Source organism: Thalia democratica, chromosome 2 (genome assembly GCF_965202585.1).
Source record: "Thalia democratica chromosome 2, ktThaDemo2.hap1.1, whole genome shotgun sequence".
Classification (NCBI taxonomy): Eukaryota; Metazoa; Chordata; class Thaliacea; order Salpida; family Salpidae; genus Thalia; species Thalia democratica.
The window spans coordinates 30,653,837-30,671,423 of record NC_139166.1 but is presented as its reverse complement, the minus strand read 5'-3'; the positions used below and the strand labels follow the sequence as shown (position 1 = coordinate 30,671,423).

The 17,587-nt window shown below is 23.7% G+C and overlaps 2 protein-coding genes across 2 annotated transcripts; both read right to left on the bottom strand.

Annotated features, from left to right (window-relative positions):
* Nucleotides 1-1,174: 1,174 nt before the first annotated feature.
* Nucleotides 1,175-12,882, bottom strand: LOC145829525 (AP-2 complex subunit mu). The gene is made up of 11 exons (XM_082937352.1): nucleotides 12,754-12,882; nucleotides 12,265-12,391; nucleotides 11,628-11,766; nucleotides 11,382-11,464; nucleotides 9,828-9,963; nucleotides 6,387-6,522; nucleotides 5,139-5,261; nucleotides 4,541-4,625; nucleotides 2,909-3,057; nucleotides 2,326-2,437; nucleotides 1,175-2,073 (listed from the first exon to the last, which is right to left on the bottom strand). The coding sequence occupies exons 1-11, from the start codon at nucleotides 12,825-12,827 to the stop codon at nucleotides 1,939-1,941; spliced, it is 1,299 nt and encodes a 432-aa protein (XP_082793478.1). The 5' UTR covers nucleotides 12,828-12,882; the 3' UTR covers nucleotides 1,175-1,938.
* A 720-nt stretch (nucleotides 12,883-13,602) lies between these two features.
* Nucleotides 13,603-17,029, bottom strand: LOC145829799 (sorting nexin-24-like). Its single transcript, XM_082937666.1, has 2 exons — nucleotides 16,896-17,029; nucleotides 13,603-14,515 (listed from the first exon to the last, which is right to left on the bottom strand). Exons 1-2 carry the CDS (start codon nucleotides 17,004-17,006, stop codon nucleotides 14,138-14,140), a joined length of 489 nt encoding a protein of 162 aa, XP_082793792.1. The 5' UTR covers nucleotides 17,007-17,029; the 3' UTR covers nucleotides 13,603-14,137.
* Nucleotides 17,030-17,587: the final 558 nt, after the last annotated feature.

Genomic DNA, 17,587 nt, shown 5'->3' with positions numbered 1-17,587 from the left:
AGAATTAACACTTTTAATCCTTTCATATTAATCAGTTTTTAATCGTTACATACTTGGATATTTGCAAACTAAAACAATAGGATTTTTTAGTTGAATTTTTTTTCTGTAATAACGTTATTTATTGTTACTAAAACTAATTTGTTTCATACTTTTCACTACCTACTCAAAAACTTGTAGCACTTAAAGTATTAATTAAGGTCACTAATTGTTAAAGTTAGTAGTTTTACTACTATTATTTTACATCATATTTTATAAGAATTGGGCAAACTTTTCATCATTTAATAATTATTTACGTTAGTCATTGATCCAAAAGCTTAAAAATTATTTTGAGAATTATTTTCGTTTTTAAAACCACTAAATCTTTAACAAGCAATGAATTGTATATTTTAAACGTCTGTTTAGACTTATAAAAAATAATTTGCATATACTTTACTTAAATGAGACTTTATACCGTTCAAAATTTAATTCTATTAAATTTTTTGTCCAAGTATAATTCTTTAAATATACTTTTTTGTAACAAAAACTGAATCTAAACCTTTAAAATATAACTTAATTAACATAGTATGAAATATTTTGGTGTTTTGAAAAACACTAAAACTAGTAAATAACACCATTTTTAAAAAGAATAACCTTTGGTATAAAAAAAAAACAATTGACAGAGTACAAAAATTTTATAATTAAATCATTCTTTAGTAACTAAGCCTTTCTATAACAGTCAGTCTTTATGTATTAACTACTATTTAGTAACTTTATTTTCAAACAAACTTATTTATAGTTTGTAGAATGGAAAAAAATATTTTAGAATTATATAGAACTTTAACGAAAACACTAAGTAATTAGATCTTTCGATTTTTTTTAAATACAAAGTGCTAGACTGTAAGCTGACATATACCATATATTTTATACCATTTTAAATAACAGTGAGTTTAAACTTGGTTTTATTTTATAAAAATTAAAAACTTAAATAGCTTAAATTTCCAGTAGCATTTCCACAATATTAATTTAAAACTTTATACGTCTTTCAGTGAGTAAATTTAAAATTGAACTTTGAAAGCTAACAAATTTGAACTAATTTTTTTGTTGTAATTGTTGCAGAATTTACAAACGACTTTAGTAGGTGATAAAAGTTTATTTACATGAAAGAAAAAAATGTAGTTAACTTATACGACGTTTCTTTACATTAAATACAATAATAACTTTTAAATATTGCTATTTGGCTAAAACTTCACAAAATATAAATTATGGTTTGAAATTTATAGTTTTGTTCAATTTATTTTTTTTAATAACTAATAGTTTAATTCAGTAAGTGAAAAAAATAATCATAATAGTTTTGTTATATTTTTAAAGTTTATAAATACGTATAAAATATTAAGAAAAAAATTAATCCTTTATGCTTATAAAAGTCAAAGTTTTACAAGAAAAGGTTTAGAAAGTACATAAAAAACTAAAGTAGAAAGTTAGAATAGCTTTTAAAGCATCATTAAGAAACAATTATTACACTTCGTAACATACTACAATTATAAAAATGTATAAATTGATCACAAAAGTTATAGAAAAAATTTAATTAGCCTTCCACCACGCTTATTAAAAAAATAAATAGAAACAATCTAAAAGTGTAATTATTTTACTTTTGTTCGAATATATGAAAATAAAACTTTTTAATCGCTGAAGCAGCAAAAAATATATAAATGTTCTTTTCTAAAAATTGAAAATTATTAAATAAGAAAGAAAAGTTTTATAAACAAGAGTTTAATGAATAGTGGAATGAAAAAATTAACTTGATATGGTGACTGCGTTAATTCAAGTTCAATTCTGAGTTAAATAAAACCATAACTTAATTTTTTATAATAAATAAGACTTTATATTTTTCTCGAAATAAGTAAAATTGTTAAAGTCATTCCTCTAATTTACACAGATCACCTTTAAGCTAACTTGTACTTAGCAACGAGTTTCGTAGAGACCACTCTTTCCGATGTAACGCACCCATTTGACAACGTCATGGTCGTTGTAGTTCAGCTTCGATTCGAAAACTTTCAGATACCTGACTTTCAGACCAGAGGGCGCGAACGGAACCTGAAATGGATAATAATTTAACAAAAAAGCTTTTTTAATGAAATTATAAAAAAATTAAAGTTATTTAAAAGTTTCTTAATGCATATTTTTTCAATTAAGTTTCTTGTAAATAATTATAAAACCTATGATGAGTTATCAAATTTTCTAAAAATGGCTATAATAGTCTTTAAATACTTTAAATATTACTTCTAAATAATTTAAATAATTTCTACTACATTTAAGTTTTAAAAATGATCAAAACCAAGTAGTAACCTCAAAGTTCATGCTGATTGGGGGTCGTGCCCACTTTTTCTTGTCAGCCGTGGGAAGAAGCTCAATTTCAGCTGAAATTTGTGATTCTTTCATCCCTCCCATGCGCTTCATTCTACAAAAAAAAATTAATTTGATACACCATTACTAATAGACTTAAACAATTATAAGTGAAAATAAGCTTTATGTCATTTTAGTGTTCAATTTAAAAAACCTTGAAATTGTGATGCTAGGACATTTCATGTGCTTTAGTAAAAATTAACACAAACACTAGAAATTAACTTTTCTATCTATCTAACTAAAAAAAAATAACTTATTGCAAATTTTTTATAAGTTTTTTATAACTTTAAACATAGCTGTTATTTAACGTAAAAATAAATATTAACTTACTTACATGCTTATACTTTAGAAGAAAGATTTCAATAATGTTTAACTTAGTTTTTAATCCTAACTTATTTAGTTTTTTCAAAACATTTGTTAATATCAAGTAAGTTAACATATAATATTTAATTTCCTTGACTATTGAACATAAAATTTACACTTTTTACTAGTATTGATATTAGGCTAGGTAAAAAAAGAAACTTACTTCCAAACAATAGCATTATCAGCAGCCTTGTATTTAGCTTTTCCTTTCATGCAAAGAACTTGAACGCCACTGGTATTGAGTGGGGTTGGAATGCGAATTTCTATTTTTTGAGCCAATAGTGTTGGTTTGAAGTGAGATTTCAATACAACCTGAATAAATCAATATATGAACAGTTTTAAATTTTTTCGTTTAGAAGTAATTAGTTACAATATTTTTTTTTAATAAATTTGCAAGTGGAAAAATTTTTTGAACTCAATATTTTAAATTTAAGTACAAAAAATTACTTTTGAACTAGATAATTAATCTAAAAGATAAAAAATAATAATTTATCTACATTATTTAAAATACTTTTAAACTGAACTATGAAGTTTTTGATAAGTGAGTTTACAAAAAAAAACTTTAAAAGCCTCAGTCAACTTTATATTTAACTTAAGTTGTAAACTTGTATTTTTTTATACGTTTAAAGAGTAAAATTTAAGACAAGTAATAAATTATTTTATTTTTCAATAAAATAATTTACAAAACGTTTCAAATTAACAAACTACAAGCGAATTGATATAGCAAGTTATTAAATACTTATTCCTTAAGTTCCATTGTCTAAATGTACTCATTTAGTAATTTGGATAGAACGAATAGTTTATTTTCCATCATGATTAAATGATTTCTTTTAATTTTTAAATTAGTCACTAAGTAAAAAAAAGATTAAAAATATTGATATTTACTTATTTTAATGTATTCTTAAAACAGCTTCACACGTCGTACGTAATTAGAGAGATAAAAAACATATCACTCAAAGTTAGTTAAACTTTATAGATATATTAAGTATTTTCTCAACACTTATGCTTCTTATATATAATTTTTATAATTCAGCATTTAGTAAACTACGTTTTTAATTTTTGAGATCTTATTTAGTACAACTTAATAGTTTTTTCTAATATGAATAAAATGTTAAAACTTAATGAATATCTGTTAAAAATAAAACTATGTTTGCTACATTTTACTCTTGTTAAAGTAAAAGCGAAAAATCAATATAGAAGTAGCTTTGTACCAGGTTATAAAGGAAATAATTCAAACTTGCAGCTCATTTTAAATTCAAACTTTCTTTAGTTTACATCTTTATCAAAGATTTAAATTAAAAAAAAATATTTAAGTATAAAACAATTTGTTTCCCTAGTAAATATCACATTTAAATTTACTAAGTATCTTTAAAAGAAAGAGAATATACCTTTTGGGTTATTTAAAATATATTATTTTATAAAAAAAAATATCATTCACTTCAGTTTGTAAGAAATTATATAGCAAAACAATCCTAAATTTTAGAATAAATCTTTAACTAAAGTTTCAATTTGATCAATTTTCTGAATTTTTTTTTTTGTTTTCAGTCAAGTACAGAATTTTCAATAAAATAAATAAATATCAGAGCTTTAATAATAAAGAGCTTACATATAGTAAACAATATCTCTTTATTGTTAAAAAAAATTAAAAATATCATGTTTGTTTAAAACTTTATATAAGTAGCTAAATTATATTAATGCATAAACATAACTAAGGGTAGAATTAGCGTATAAAATCTATATCCTTATATATATAAACACTTTATCACTATTAAGAGTTTTTGAAATAAGAACTAACTTTAACTTCCATTTTAGTTCGTGAAATATCTCTTACTAAAGGAATAACTCTGAATGGTAAACTGATATCCTTAGTTGTCCGGTACCTAAGTTTTTGTATTTAATTTTACTACTTTCATAACAACAAAAACTAATAATTATCAATGTACGGTTAAAAAACTTAAAAGTAAAAAAAAAAAACAATACTATTTTAATAAAATTTCTTAATTAGTATTTTAATTTTACTGTTTTATCATCATTAAAAAGACTTATGTATATATAAAATAAGATTTAAGGTAATCTAAAAATACATAAATAAGCGAATTGTAAAAATTAAAATAAATTACAAAAAGTTGATAACTATATGACACCATGCATAAGTAGCCTTAAAAACTAACTCAATGCTTTACTAAATAAAGAAAATATAAGAACAATTATTTTAAAATTTGCAGCTTAAAAGTACTAAAACCCACAGTATAATCACTAAAAAATAGATACTTTGCATGAATACTTATTTTATTTAAAAGGTATGAATTATCAAAAGTAATTGAAAAAGTACCAAATTAGCTTTTTAGTTTAATTTTAAATTTATCTAATATATTTCTAGTTATGTCACCAACCTCATAAGTTCAAATTCACCATCAGCAGGAATAAAACTGATGCTTCGTTCACTCTCAAACTTGCTCAATTTAACACATTGATGGAATGTGCAATCATCTATTGCAATTGCTGGTTTACCGCCGCTGAAAAAAAAAATATAAATGTAAAGATACAATTCTACAAAGAAAGTTTTGCCTTGTAAAAATGAATACTTTCGCAGATTAAAAAAATCAAAGTCAAGGGTTTCCTGACTAATTTCATTCACAAGGTATAAAAAAGAATGTTAATCACATTAAACTTAGTTTACATAAAATCAAGTATAAAACATAATAAACAAACTTTAGAAGAAATATTAAATTAATAAAATAGTTTACATTAAAAAAAAATCTTTATAGTACTTAATTAAGGCCATAGGGGGTAGACAACTTTTTTACATGTTTGTTTTATTTTAAAGATCTTATACTAAATTAGCGACTGCTCTCTAACGTTTTGCAAAATTAAAAATAGTTTACGAGATATGAGGGTACAAAGTAATAGAGTTCAATATGTTCTACATGGATGGATTGAAAAAGAAAGACAAAAAAAAAACTATTTTGTTAAAAAATAGTCTTTTCCTACAGCTTTTAAGCAATCTTTTTCAAACTTTTACAGTTTAGCTTTAACTTAATAATAAAGATCATTTTGTAAAAATTTTATTTATTTTGAGTGTAAACAATTTTTTTGGTGATAAAAATCTTCAATCTTAATTTTTCTAAATTGTTATAATAAGTTTTTTTATTTTACAAGGAATAATTTCTAAAAACTTTAGATTAATTGATTAAAAAATGAAGGAAAAGATAGACTTTTAGTAAATTTTTCTGAGAACATTTGGAACAAAAATTTCTCCTCCATACGTTTTTATTCGGAACTTTTTACATAACTGGTTATATCTCTTTTTTTTTCTGTGAAAAGCATTTTATATTGTACAGTTTTAGCTTTCATATAGGGTGTAATGTTAATTTTTGTAGAGAAAAATGTTGGACCATTTTATGGTCCAATTGTCGTTCAAACTTGATACACCAGTTGTATTAATTATCTAAAATCTTAAGCAAATTATCTAAATTCTGATTACGTTATAGATAAGTATCTAATATAAAGGAGTAATTGTATTAAACGTTACAATTATATAAAGTAACGAAGTAAAATAAAGTAAATCGGGTCTAAAAAAAGTTTTAATGCGTAAATTAAACAAACATATAAGATTTTTTTTTAAATAACTTAAATAAAACCTCTTTCCAGAATCATCATTTTTGTTTGTTTTATCCAATACTAGTTTATCGTTCATTCCAAACTTGCACTCAGGCATACCTGACAGATAAGATTTCATCACAACTTTACCTGCCACGTGTGCTGATAAAACTTGCCCTGTTAAAGTAAATAAGCACGATATAACTTTAAATAACAATAAGTACAATTAAATAATAATAAATTATTCTAATTTAATGAAGAATTCTCTTTATAAAGTCGCTAAAAAATAAAATTTATCGTAATAACAGTACATATGATGAAGCTATAATAAAACGTAAAACAAAAAATAGTTTCATAGGTTCGATAATTATTTCAAATAAAAAACAAGCTAACACTTCTAGCTAAAAATAAAGTTTAAGTTTGAATTTGAATTATATAGGCTCGGCTAACGCAGTTATACTAAATGAAAAATCTAAATATACATAAACGGTAAAAAACACTTACCTTACCTGTCTATTAAGTTTAGTACATTTTTAACATAACTAAGATGTTATAAACTCATAATTTCTCACAGTTTTATTAAAAATAGCTGAGTTAGTGGTAAATTTGAAAATGTTTAACTAATTATAGTAGTTGCAGCTAAAATTAAAACTACTGTTAATTTAGCTAATATACTATATCATATGTTTTGATTTTTAGAAAACAAATAAAGATATCTCAACTACTAGAGGAGAAATAATATATTAATTCTTTCAAGACTTTAATATACAAACTAAGTTTCGGTCAAAGACCTCGTCAGTTTAAAATAACTTTAATATATATTCATTTATTTGGCAGCACGTAATTAAAATTATGTTTTTCTTACCTAAAATTTTTTAGGTTTAATTATTAAAGTAAATGACTGTAGTAATATAATTCTACATCTACAATTTATAATTTTATAAAACTTTTTAAAAAAACTTAAAGTGTAGTTTGGAGCATTTTTAAGACCCTCCTTTGAATAAATTAAAATAGCTATAGCCCCCTCCGATAAAATTTATCAAAAAACTACCCTTAAATAAGCCTAATACTTTTTTTGCTCTTCATCACCAACTCAAAAATATCTAAAATCTAAATATATATAACAACTAATAGGTTATATGAACATTCAAATTCAAAAAATTCAAATTCTTTAAAAAAAAACGTTTTAAGAGCCACAACTAAAAAAGTAATATACAATTGAAAAAGTAAAAAATACGTATGTAGGTCTAACTAATACCTACAAACACTTTTTTTTTTGGATTTTGGAATAACATAATTATTTAAAAAAGAATTTTTGAAATAAATAAAATTATATTTTTCAATTTTAGCCATACCTCTATAAATATTTAAAAAATTAAAAAAAAAAAAAGTCTGTATGTATAAATTAGACTTACATAAGCATTTTTTAATTTATAAAAATATATAACATATTATACATATAATCTTTTGAGCTACTATAAAAACAAACAATACAACAAAATTTCTACGAGGGTTCAACAAGCACAACATTTAAAAACAGATATAGCCACCATAAAGCAAGCTTCAACAAATTAAAAAGACACAATACCGAATTATCTAAATATATATGGGAGTTAAAAAGGCTATAATTTGAATGGGATATACTCTGCAGAACTAAAACAAAACATGCCATTTATATAGCCTAGAAAAGTACGAAATCGAAAAAATTAAAAAAAGAGTTATTACTAAATAAAAGAAAAGAAAGGTAGCAACCCTGTCTTCACAATCAAAATATTTTAAGTATTTTAAAAGATTAAAAAAAACTAATCAATAACAAAAAATAGCAACAAATTAAAACCAAAAACAAAAACAAACAAAGCAAAAAATAAGTTAACTTGTACATAAGTTGTTTTTAAGATAAGCTAACTAAAATTATTCAATGTTATTTGAAACGTCATAATGTGTTTTTTTGTGTCTCTTTAAAAATTTTGCTATGTGCTTTATATTGTTCTGATGAAACGTGTTAAACGTAGAAACTTAGTAAACAATACGAAAATTAGTTGTTTTTTGTAATACAAATATCATATTATGTATATAATAATATACCTTGTTTTGATAAAAGTTGACTCAAAGTAAGTAATATAAACGAAAATCAAACAAACTTGAGTAATTTGATAAACACAATACAGTCTGACTTTTCAAACTAACCTGAGTCGACCGGAGTAAAAAGCTAAAACTGTAATAAAATACCAATAACATTATCGAAACATCTAACTACACTAGGGTTTCCCAAAGTAAGCCATTTCAGAAATTTAGGGGGCTACAAGCTGCAAAGGGGCCATGAGGCTTTAATTTGAAACTTACACTAGATATTCTTGAGTTGGTGATGAAGAGCAAAAAAAATATTAGGCGTATTTAAGGGTAGTTTTTTGATAAATTTTATCGGAGGGGGCTATAGCTATTTTAATTTATTCAAAGGAGGGTCTTAAAAAACTCCAAACTACACTTTAATTTTTTTTTTTAATTTTTTTAAAATTACAAATTGTAGATGTAGAAGTATATTACTACAGTCATTTACTTTGATAATTAAACCTAAAAAATTTTAGGTAAAATAAATAAATTTTTAATTTCGTGCTGCCAAATAAATAAATATATATTAAAGTTATTTTAATTAAAAAAATATTTTTGTAAAAAACAAGAATAAAATAATTTCTAATTTTTAATTTGGTGAGTTTACTTATTTGTTAACAATATGAATTAATTCTTAGTTTTATAAATAATAAAACATACTCAAACTTTTTATTACTTTACATAATAAAAATTATGATCAGGGTTGCCACTGGTTTTTGGAAAATTTTGTCCAGGTTTTTTTAAAGTTTCTTCCAGGTTTTTAAAAGTAAACATTTTTCGGTCTATTTTTAGTTAAAAATTAAGTTTAAGGTAAGAAACTGTGTTGAATAGTAAAAAAACATTGAAAAGATACTGTAAAGCTACTTTAAATATGTTTTTGAATAAAAAGAATTTTTGATGATGACAAAAACTTTTTTTATTTATATGATAGATTTTTTGAATCAAATCAAAATTTTACTACTAAACAGGTGAAAATTGTTAAAATTCAAGATTTTTCCAGGATTCCAGGAAAGTGGCAACCCTGTATGATAAGTGTAAAGTTTAATTTAATTGAAGTATAACACAAATTTTTGCTGACTATTATTGATAATAAACTTCCTCGCTAAAGTAAGTTACACAACTATAATACAATTTTATATAAATGGGCCACTTAACTTAAAGTTCACTTAACAATCTAAACTTCAAACACGACAACCATTACAATTAAGTCTATTGATTTAGCTTACTGTAAGGTTAAGTGAAAGGTGTCTAGTATTTATCTCAATAAACTCAATAACTTTTATACTTCATTAAAGAACTTTTGACAAACAATGTGTACAACCTTTTAATTGCATAAAAAGTTTTTTAAACTTTGTAAATGAAACAAAAAGTACCTTGCGGGCTCATGAGCAAATTGACACTCTCAAGCACGTCGAGGAATATTTCGTTCCTTCTGTACTTGATCCCTTCCCTTCTCCATCCAATTTGTCCGGTTACTTGCGATGTTATCTGCGTCGTTTCTTCTTTTGTCTGTTTAAACAAATAATGACGATAGAAAATGCTAGTAATACTTAAATTATTAGTAAAAATAAGATTTGTTTTTAAGTTTTTGATTGAAGGTTCTAGACAGTTTATTTTATTCTAAAGAGGTAAAGTTAAATTAAAGTCTGATTTTAATTTTGTTATTTGTTTATGATTTCTTATTATTGTAAATATTAATCAATCAGCTTAATAACTAATTTTTATTTACATATTTTTGATTTAATCAACTTTGTTTTAAAATAGGAGTGGGCAACGTATCTAGTCTGTAGGCCAAATATGGCAGTTACTTGTAGTCAACTGGCTGGATTTACTAGACATATATTTTCGAGGGCCACCATATATATGAAATTAAAAAGTAACTTTTGTCACTAAACCAAATATTATTTCAAAATAATCATGAAATGAGCACAACAGCTACTCACAATCAAGTTAATATCATATTAAAAGTAGTGTTTCATTATTTGTTATAAAGAATATTTTTAACTAAAAAATAATTTGTGGGCCGGAAAACTCTTATTGAATAGCCAGATCTGGCCTGTGATTCTTGTGTTAATCGCCGGTAGAACATAGAACAAAGTATACAACGTTTAACTGATTAAGAAATTTTAAATATCACAGAAAATCAATAATAAGCGTTGGTGTGTCATGAAAAGAAGAAAGTAAAATGATTATCAATCAATAAATTGACATATTTTTATTGATCGAATTAAAAAAACAAATGCATATAAACAGCAAGTTTGAAAAATAGAATCCTTGATATTACACACTTATTAAAAATCTGTAGCAAAAATATAACTATTGTAAACTTATTTAAACTTTTACAATATAGGTCAGTTACTATTGGTAATCTAAAACTGTGGTTTTGTTTGTGATTTACGGTTTACTTAATGCATTTGTCTCTCGGATTTTTTTGTTTTAACTTTAGTTAACTGATTTTTAAATCATAGACGTTTCTATAAAAAAAATGTTTTTCCCAATTAATTAGATCCGGATATTAGCAAAAAAGTCAGATCTCAGATCATGTAGATAACAATAATAAATAGAATAATAAATATTTCATTAAACAGCGTTGCCATTTTTGGACCAAAAATAATAACCTGAGTGACTGCATACTACTTGAGTAAAATTATGTCTGAGCTTATGTCTAAATGTTATAAAATTTTTATTACGTAAGTATTGAAAAATAGAAGTAATCTAGCTTTAGTACTACTGAATAAAAACAAAACTTTAATTTATCTAAAGTACAGCAAAATGTAAGGAAAAATTTCATTGAATAAAAATTAAAACTAGCTTAAGTTTTCAAAAAAAAAATTATTCGATTTGTTCAAAATTCTTCTAAAAAGTTTTTTTAGTTCGAGGAGTTTGAGTAAATGGCAACTCTGAGTAAATGGCAAAATTTAACATACTTGACTCTTAACTCCTTGTTGAGTGATAAACGTCTTAAGAATTCCAACATCTGTTTTTTGTGGATAGCCAAAATCAAGAACTTCTGTTTAAAAAAAATAAACATTTAAGAATTTTACATTCTTTAATTGAAACATTGGCAAAAGAAACATACAAAACTAAACTATACGCTATAGTTTCAAATAAGTTAGTTAATCATAAAAGTCAAAATATAATATTTACTTAAATAATATAACTACATCACTGACCGTCAAGCAGTTCATAAATGAGCACAAAGTTGTTCTTTATATTTTCCTCGTTTATTTTTCCGAAATAGCTTGTCATAACTTGACACATTTTGGTGAGAAATTCAAACACCATCACTGCATTTACATTTTGCTTGCTCACCTAAAATTAAAACCACAAATTTCGATTGAGTAATTAAAGATTTAAAATTGAAAGATCTATATATTTTTAATAAAAGTTATGAACACTTAAAACTCATAGTTACATTATCCCACAGACACCAACTAACAATAAGTTTTACCTAGTTTAGAAAATAGTTTTTATTTGTTACAAATGAACCTTTCTATAAATAGGAATCTTAAAAATTATATTTATCTACATTTAATTCGTCCAAAACGCTTTTTCTGTAAATATAGCCCTTTATTTTAAAAAACCCAAATGAGTATATATACATGTATTTTTTGAAACTAATTTAAATGTAACTTGAAAACTGTTGCAACTATCTTTTGATGCCAAGTTAAAGCGCATATAAACTATATCGCGTAAACGCTTATAACGGTTATAATAGCAGTTACTAAATATGCGTTTACCACAAAAAATTAAAATCCGTTATAATAAAAAACAAGCTATATATATTTTTTAATCATGTAAGAAACTAACAGCACATATCCAGATATTACCCCTCTTTATATGGAAGAAACTTGTTCGAGCGATGTTGGTAACTGGGGATCGAACATTTTGCCTTGCATGAATAACATTCACTCTAAACGCATCACAAACATTTCTCCTGTTCATTAATTAAATCTTCGACAAACATTTTTTCACACAAAAATATTTCCAGTTCGTTTTAAATAATGAAACTTTATAAAATAAGAAATGAAAATATCCAGTATGTCTATCGTTGAGTAAAAAAAAATCAACATTAGTTAAATTTAAAAAAAAAATTGGTGCAAATTTTATACAGTAAATCTCTAAATATTTAAAGACTTACAACATCAAGTTTTTCAATTAAAAACTGAAATTTAAAAAATGAGTTTTATGTTCTCAAAATTGAAATAATATATAGCTAATACTTTTTTTGATAAAATTATATTTGAATGTTGCATAGAAGAATACTATAATTAATTTTTTTAATTAACAATTACTAACCCTATATCATCTCTGTAAATTCTTGAGATAAGCACCTCACCCTTGTGATTAAATACAAACAAGCCAGCTATCATAATACAAATCTGCTGTAATCAAACTTTAAAAATATTGCTACTAATAGAAGCAAAACAAAATAAATTTGTTAATTTATCAAATTAATGTCTGGTAATACATAATAAATGTCTGGTAATACATAATAAATGTCTGGTAATACAATAATAAACATTTAACAATTGTACATTCTTTAATTGAAACATTGGCAAAAGAAACATACAAAACTGAACTATACGCTATAGTTTCATATAAGTTGGTTAATTTAATATGTTTTGGAATTTTTGTTTAATATGGCTATCAAATATTATTTTTAATTTAGTTAAGACTTTCTAAATTTTATTAGGAACTATTCGTGAATTGTAGATTTTTATCTGTTAATCATATAAGTTAAAAGAATTAAAAGCAATAAAGTAAAAATACTAAATCAAAATGTAAACATTTGTGCTAAAAACAATATATACATAGATTAAAATATTAAATCTTATTGCTTAGGCTTAGTTAAGATAGTACTAGAAAAATCAATAAAAACTTTAAAAATGAATTGAAAATGTTAAAAATAAAACAAAAACGTTAATTTTTGATAATTAGTAACAATTCATTATCAAAAAGAGCAATTAATATACAATAGAACTATATGAAAATACAAACATTGAAGCATTTCCTTTACTACTAACCAAATTAAATGATGATAATAATGTTACTGGCAATATATATATATAAGAAATATAACAAAGCATCACTTATGTAATAAAATGATTAAAAACACAAATATAATTTAATTCTTGAGGTTTAAAGTTTCAAAAACTTATTAATTATATAAATATTTTTCTATTAAACTTATAAAATTATTATAAAAATTTTTATTTTTTATGTATATAATTTGTACATTAAGTCTAAAAAAAAATTTGTGAAATAGTACCATTAAGAATTAAGAGAAAAAAGTATTCAAATTAGAAAAAATTATGTAAGTAATCAAAAAGCAGTCAGAATTTGGCAGATAAATTAAATAAAATTGCATCAATGATAAAAATCGACAAAGAATTGTACAGTGATTAAATTTTAACACAGACTCTGTAGTTATCTAAACTTGAGGATTATTTAATTGCTTTGTTTCTAGTTTCTTAAATACAAATAAATGCTTGTTCGACAAACTTGTAAAAAAAAATACTTAACTATATAAACTAAAAGACTGATGTATCAAATTTATTGATTTATATACTATGACTGGCAACATATGGAGTTAACCAACTGACAATACTTTGGTCAGTTTTTTTTTTCATATAAAGTTTCAAACAGGAAATAGTATAAGATTGTTTTAATATGTTTTTCTTCAGAATTCCGGACTTCTCAGAGCTTGTAGAACTCCTTTTACAACCATTGAGCTCGTCCCAGAAAGTAGTTCAGCTTCAATTTCAGGTGCAAAACAAATAACAGGAGCATGGTTGAGCTGTAAATCATCTTTTTGTTCATCTTCTGAGTTGAAACCATCCTCAATGGTTGGATATAATCTTGGTATATCCATCCAGTCTAAAAGTAAAGACTGTAACTCAAAATTTCTAAACACGAGCTGAAGATATTTATTCAGAGCTTTCTTTCTATTTTCTAAAATTTTGGCATTGAAATTTAGTATTTGCTTTGGTGGAAATGGGGGTACTTTATCAGATTTTTCTTTTAGTTCTTTGTGCAGCTGCAAAAGTTCACTGTATCTCTGTTTAAAATAAGAAAATTACGACATCATAACAAAACATGAGTCAAAACATATATGTAGCATATATTTGAGTTAATTAATATATAACTTTACTTAAACAAAATTATAACAAACACTAGACTGAGATGTACTACAACCATAACTTATCAAACTATAACCTTATATTGAAAATAATAATGTAATAGATAAGGAGCTATGAAATATTTATTTGTGTTTATTATCGACTGTACATGCCCACAAAAGGGTGTTTTTTAGTAATGGTAGTAAGCCTGTTAGGTTAAATTCATACAGCGGTTTATCATGACTATGTCAGCCTTATGAGTTCTAATGAGGACAAAACCAGGTATTTTTTAGGAATTTTGATTAAAATTTAGAGTGTTTATCTAGATATATAAAGTGTACTCATTTGGCTTTACCGTCTCAGTGCTGCTTATATAGCATAGACTTTTATAATTGTACATAAAAGCAAACAACAAACTTCATTGTTTTTGATTATGATTTGACTATCTAATAATCATGTATGAAACAATCATAAACAAATGCTTGATTTTATAGACTTTATAAAATAAAACATGAAAAGTCACTTTATTAACAAAACAAAAATCAAAATATAGACATATTTAAATAAAAGTTTGCAAGCAGTATAATTTCATTAAAAAAATAAATCATTTTTTATTACATTCTTAACATAAATAACTGAGCTACCAGATATTCATTCTATTTTTTTATTCAAATCAGCTTTTGAATTATATACATATAACATACATATAGTTAAATAATTAAAGTTTGAGAATTCAAGAGGTACTTTATGGAAAGAAACAAAAGACTATTTCACTAAAAATCTATCTTCTACAATTTTTGAGTAACCTTTATAAAACTACTTTACTTAAATTTTTATAAAACTTGAGAAAATTGTCTGAAGGATTTTTTAATTTTTAACTGAAATACTTTTTTTATTTTTAAAGCCTTTTTTATGTTCCTACAGATTTTATAAGTATTTGGAGCAAATTTTTGTGAAATTTCTAAATCTCTAAATAATTTTTTTTTAAGGATAAATTTAGAGTGAATGTTTTACTTTCAAAAAAAATTGACACAGAAAAATAGTGTTTCATAAGTTTGTATCGAAAACTTTTTATAAAAGTTACTATATATAAAAACAACTAAAGTATTATATATAATATAATTGACTTATTATTTATATTTTAAAGTATCAATTAGGATAGAAATCTATTTTAGTTATTGTAAGAAATATGATATAACTAAATAATTTAGGTTGTTGTAAATATGCTTTTTATTAACCAGATTTAATGCAGATACAATTTGATAGTCTTAATTTTCAAAATTATGAAAAAAGAGTTAATTAAAAGTATTTTGGTAACTAATACTGTTAAGATTTCCACAGATTTTGATTTAATTCAAATATCTACTTTTTCTTTCTTTATTTCAAAGAGTTCAGCTGTATTTAATTTTTTTGGACTAAAAGCTAAATCTAAATTAAATTTTTCATCTTAAACATATTCAGAAAGATTAGTTTTATGGTTGCAATTATTACTAATAAAACAATATCTAACCCTTGTATATCTGCTTTTAAACATCAAACCTTATGACCCCAACCCTTACTTATATAATCTGGAAACTACAATTTTTGTTAAGAGCATCTATATTTTCACATTTACATTCATTTTCCGCTTGAGTCTGCACTCTCAAAACAAAATACTTTGTGTTAAAAATACAGATAGGTACTTTTTTATTTTAAAATAGTAAAACTGAATATAGTTAAAGAAGTCATAATTTAAGAAAAAAATTTTTTTAAGATTTCTCATACAAATTAAGTCGGTCAACAAAATGTAAGGTTACCATCAACAGCTTTTGACATTTTTACAGCATTATCAACTTATCTAAATACTTATTTAAATAAAATTATACATTTTTAAAAGCTTTAATAAAAATAATGTTTATGGTGAATTTTTATGCTTTTTTCTAAGAACTATTTGATCCTCTTCAGTGATAACTTCAGTGATTTTTAACATAAACTTAGTAAAATCTAACCTTAATTTAAAACTTTAAACAAAAAGACAAAATGGAAAACAAACACAAATAAGCAGTTTATGAATTATCCTAAGAATAAATAACTGAAGACTTAGTTTATAACTTTTTGGGCTGTGTTCAAAAAGTGTACTCAAATAAAATATAATGTACTTCACATAAAGAAATATCAATTTTGTAGGTATTTAACATTGGTTTGAAAAATTTCAAACTTAATCTGCCTCAAAATTTTGTTGTAATGTTAAAGAACATTTAAAACAAACTTTAATATTTTATTAGTAAAATGAAAAGTATATCAAAAACAGTTTAGCTCTAACAAAAATTAAAAACTAACAAATTTCTGATGGTAAGTAATGTTTTCAATGTTGACACAAACATTAAAAATTATGAATGTTTTCATATCAACACAGCCACTTTCATACCCTGTGATCGAAATGCTGTCCATCACATTGCAGTTTACTACTTTTTTTAATCTAAATTGTAATTTTTTATTAGAAACAAAGATAACATACTGACTAGATAACGGAAAAGTTTTTTGTACACTAGGTCCTTGTTGGACCAAAGAGCACTTTTTCTTGTCATTCAATAAACAATGTTATGTTGTTCACACTGTAAAACTTAGTATTTCAAATTATGCAAAACATTTAAAAAATTTTAGTACTACCATGTATTTATAATTATGTAACTTAGATTTTTTAAAATTTAAAATACTATATTATAATTTTCAAACTAAAAGTTAAAATTGTAGACAACAAATTAAGTAAATATAAACAAATATTAAAAACTGAATCAACAAATCTCATTTAGTTCTCAAAAATATTTAAACTAGTATAAGTCAGCCTGAATTGATCTTAACCCTCAAAAAGCTTTAACAATCATGAGTGTGTGGCAACTCTGTATAAAGAATATAATTTTTCTTGTTTTAATGGTATCTTAACTTGTTTTTTTTTTCATAAATAGATAAAAGATTAATTATAATAATTTCTTTACAAATAAGTTCTTACTTGTACTATTTAATTTCTGTTC

Coding starts and splice junctions, on each gene's coding strand:
- LOC145829525 (XM_082937352.1), bottom strand. CDS start 12,827: ATGATAGCTGGCTTGTTTGTATTTAATCACAAGGGTGAGGTGCTTATC. Junction 11,767..12,264: donor GTAATATCTGGATATGTGCT/GTTAGTTTCTTA, acceptor TTTTAATTTTAG/GTGAGCAAGCAAAATGTAAA. Junction 2,074..2,325: donor CAATCAGCATGAACTTTGAG/GTTACTACTTGG, acceptor TATCCATTTCAG/GTTCCGTTCGCGCCCTCTGG.
- LOC145829799 (XM_082937666.1), bottom strand. CDS start 17,006: ATGGACAGCATTTCGATCACAGGGTATGAAAGTGGCTGTGTTGATATG. Junction 14,516..16,895: donor TTACTTACCATCAGAAATTT/GTTAGTTTTTAA, acceptor TATTTTAAACAG/AGATACAGTGAACTTTTGCA.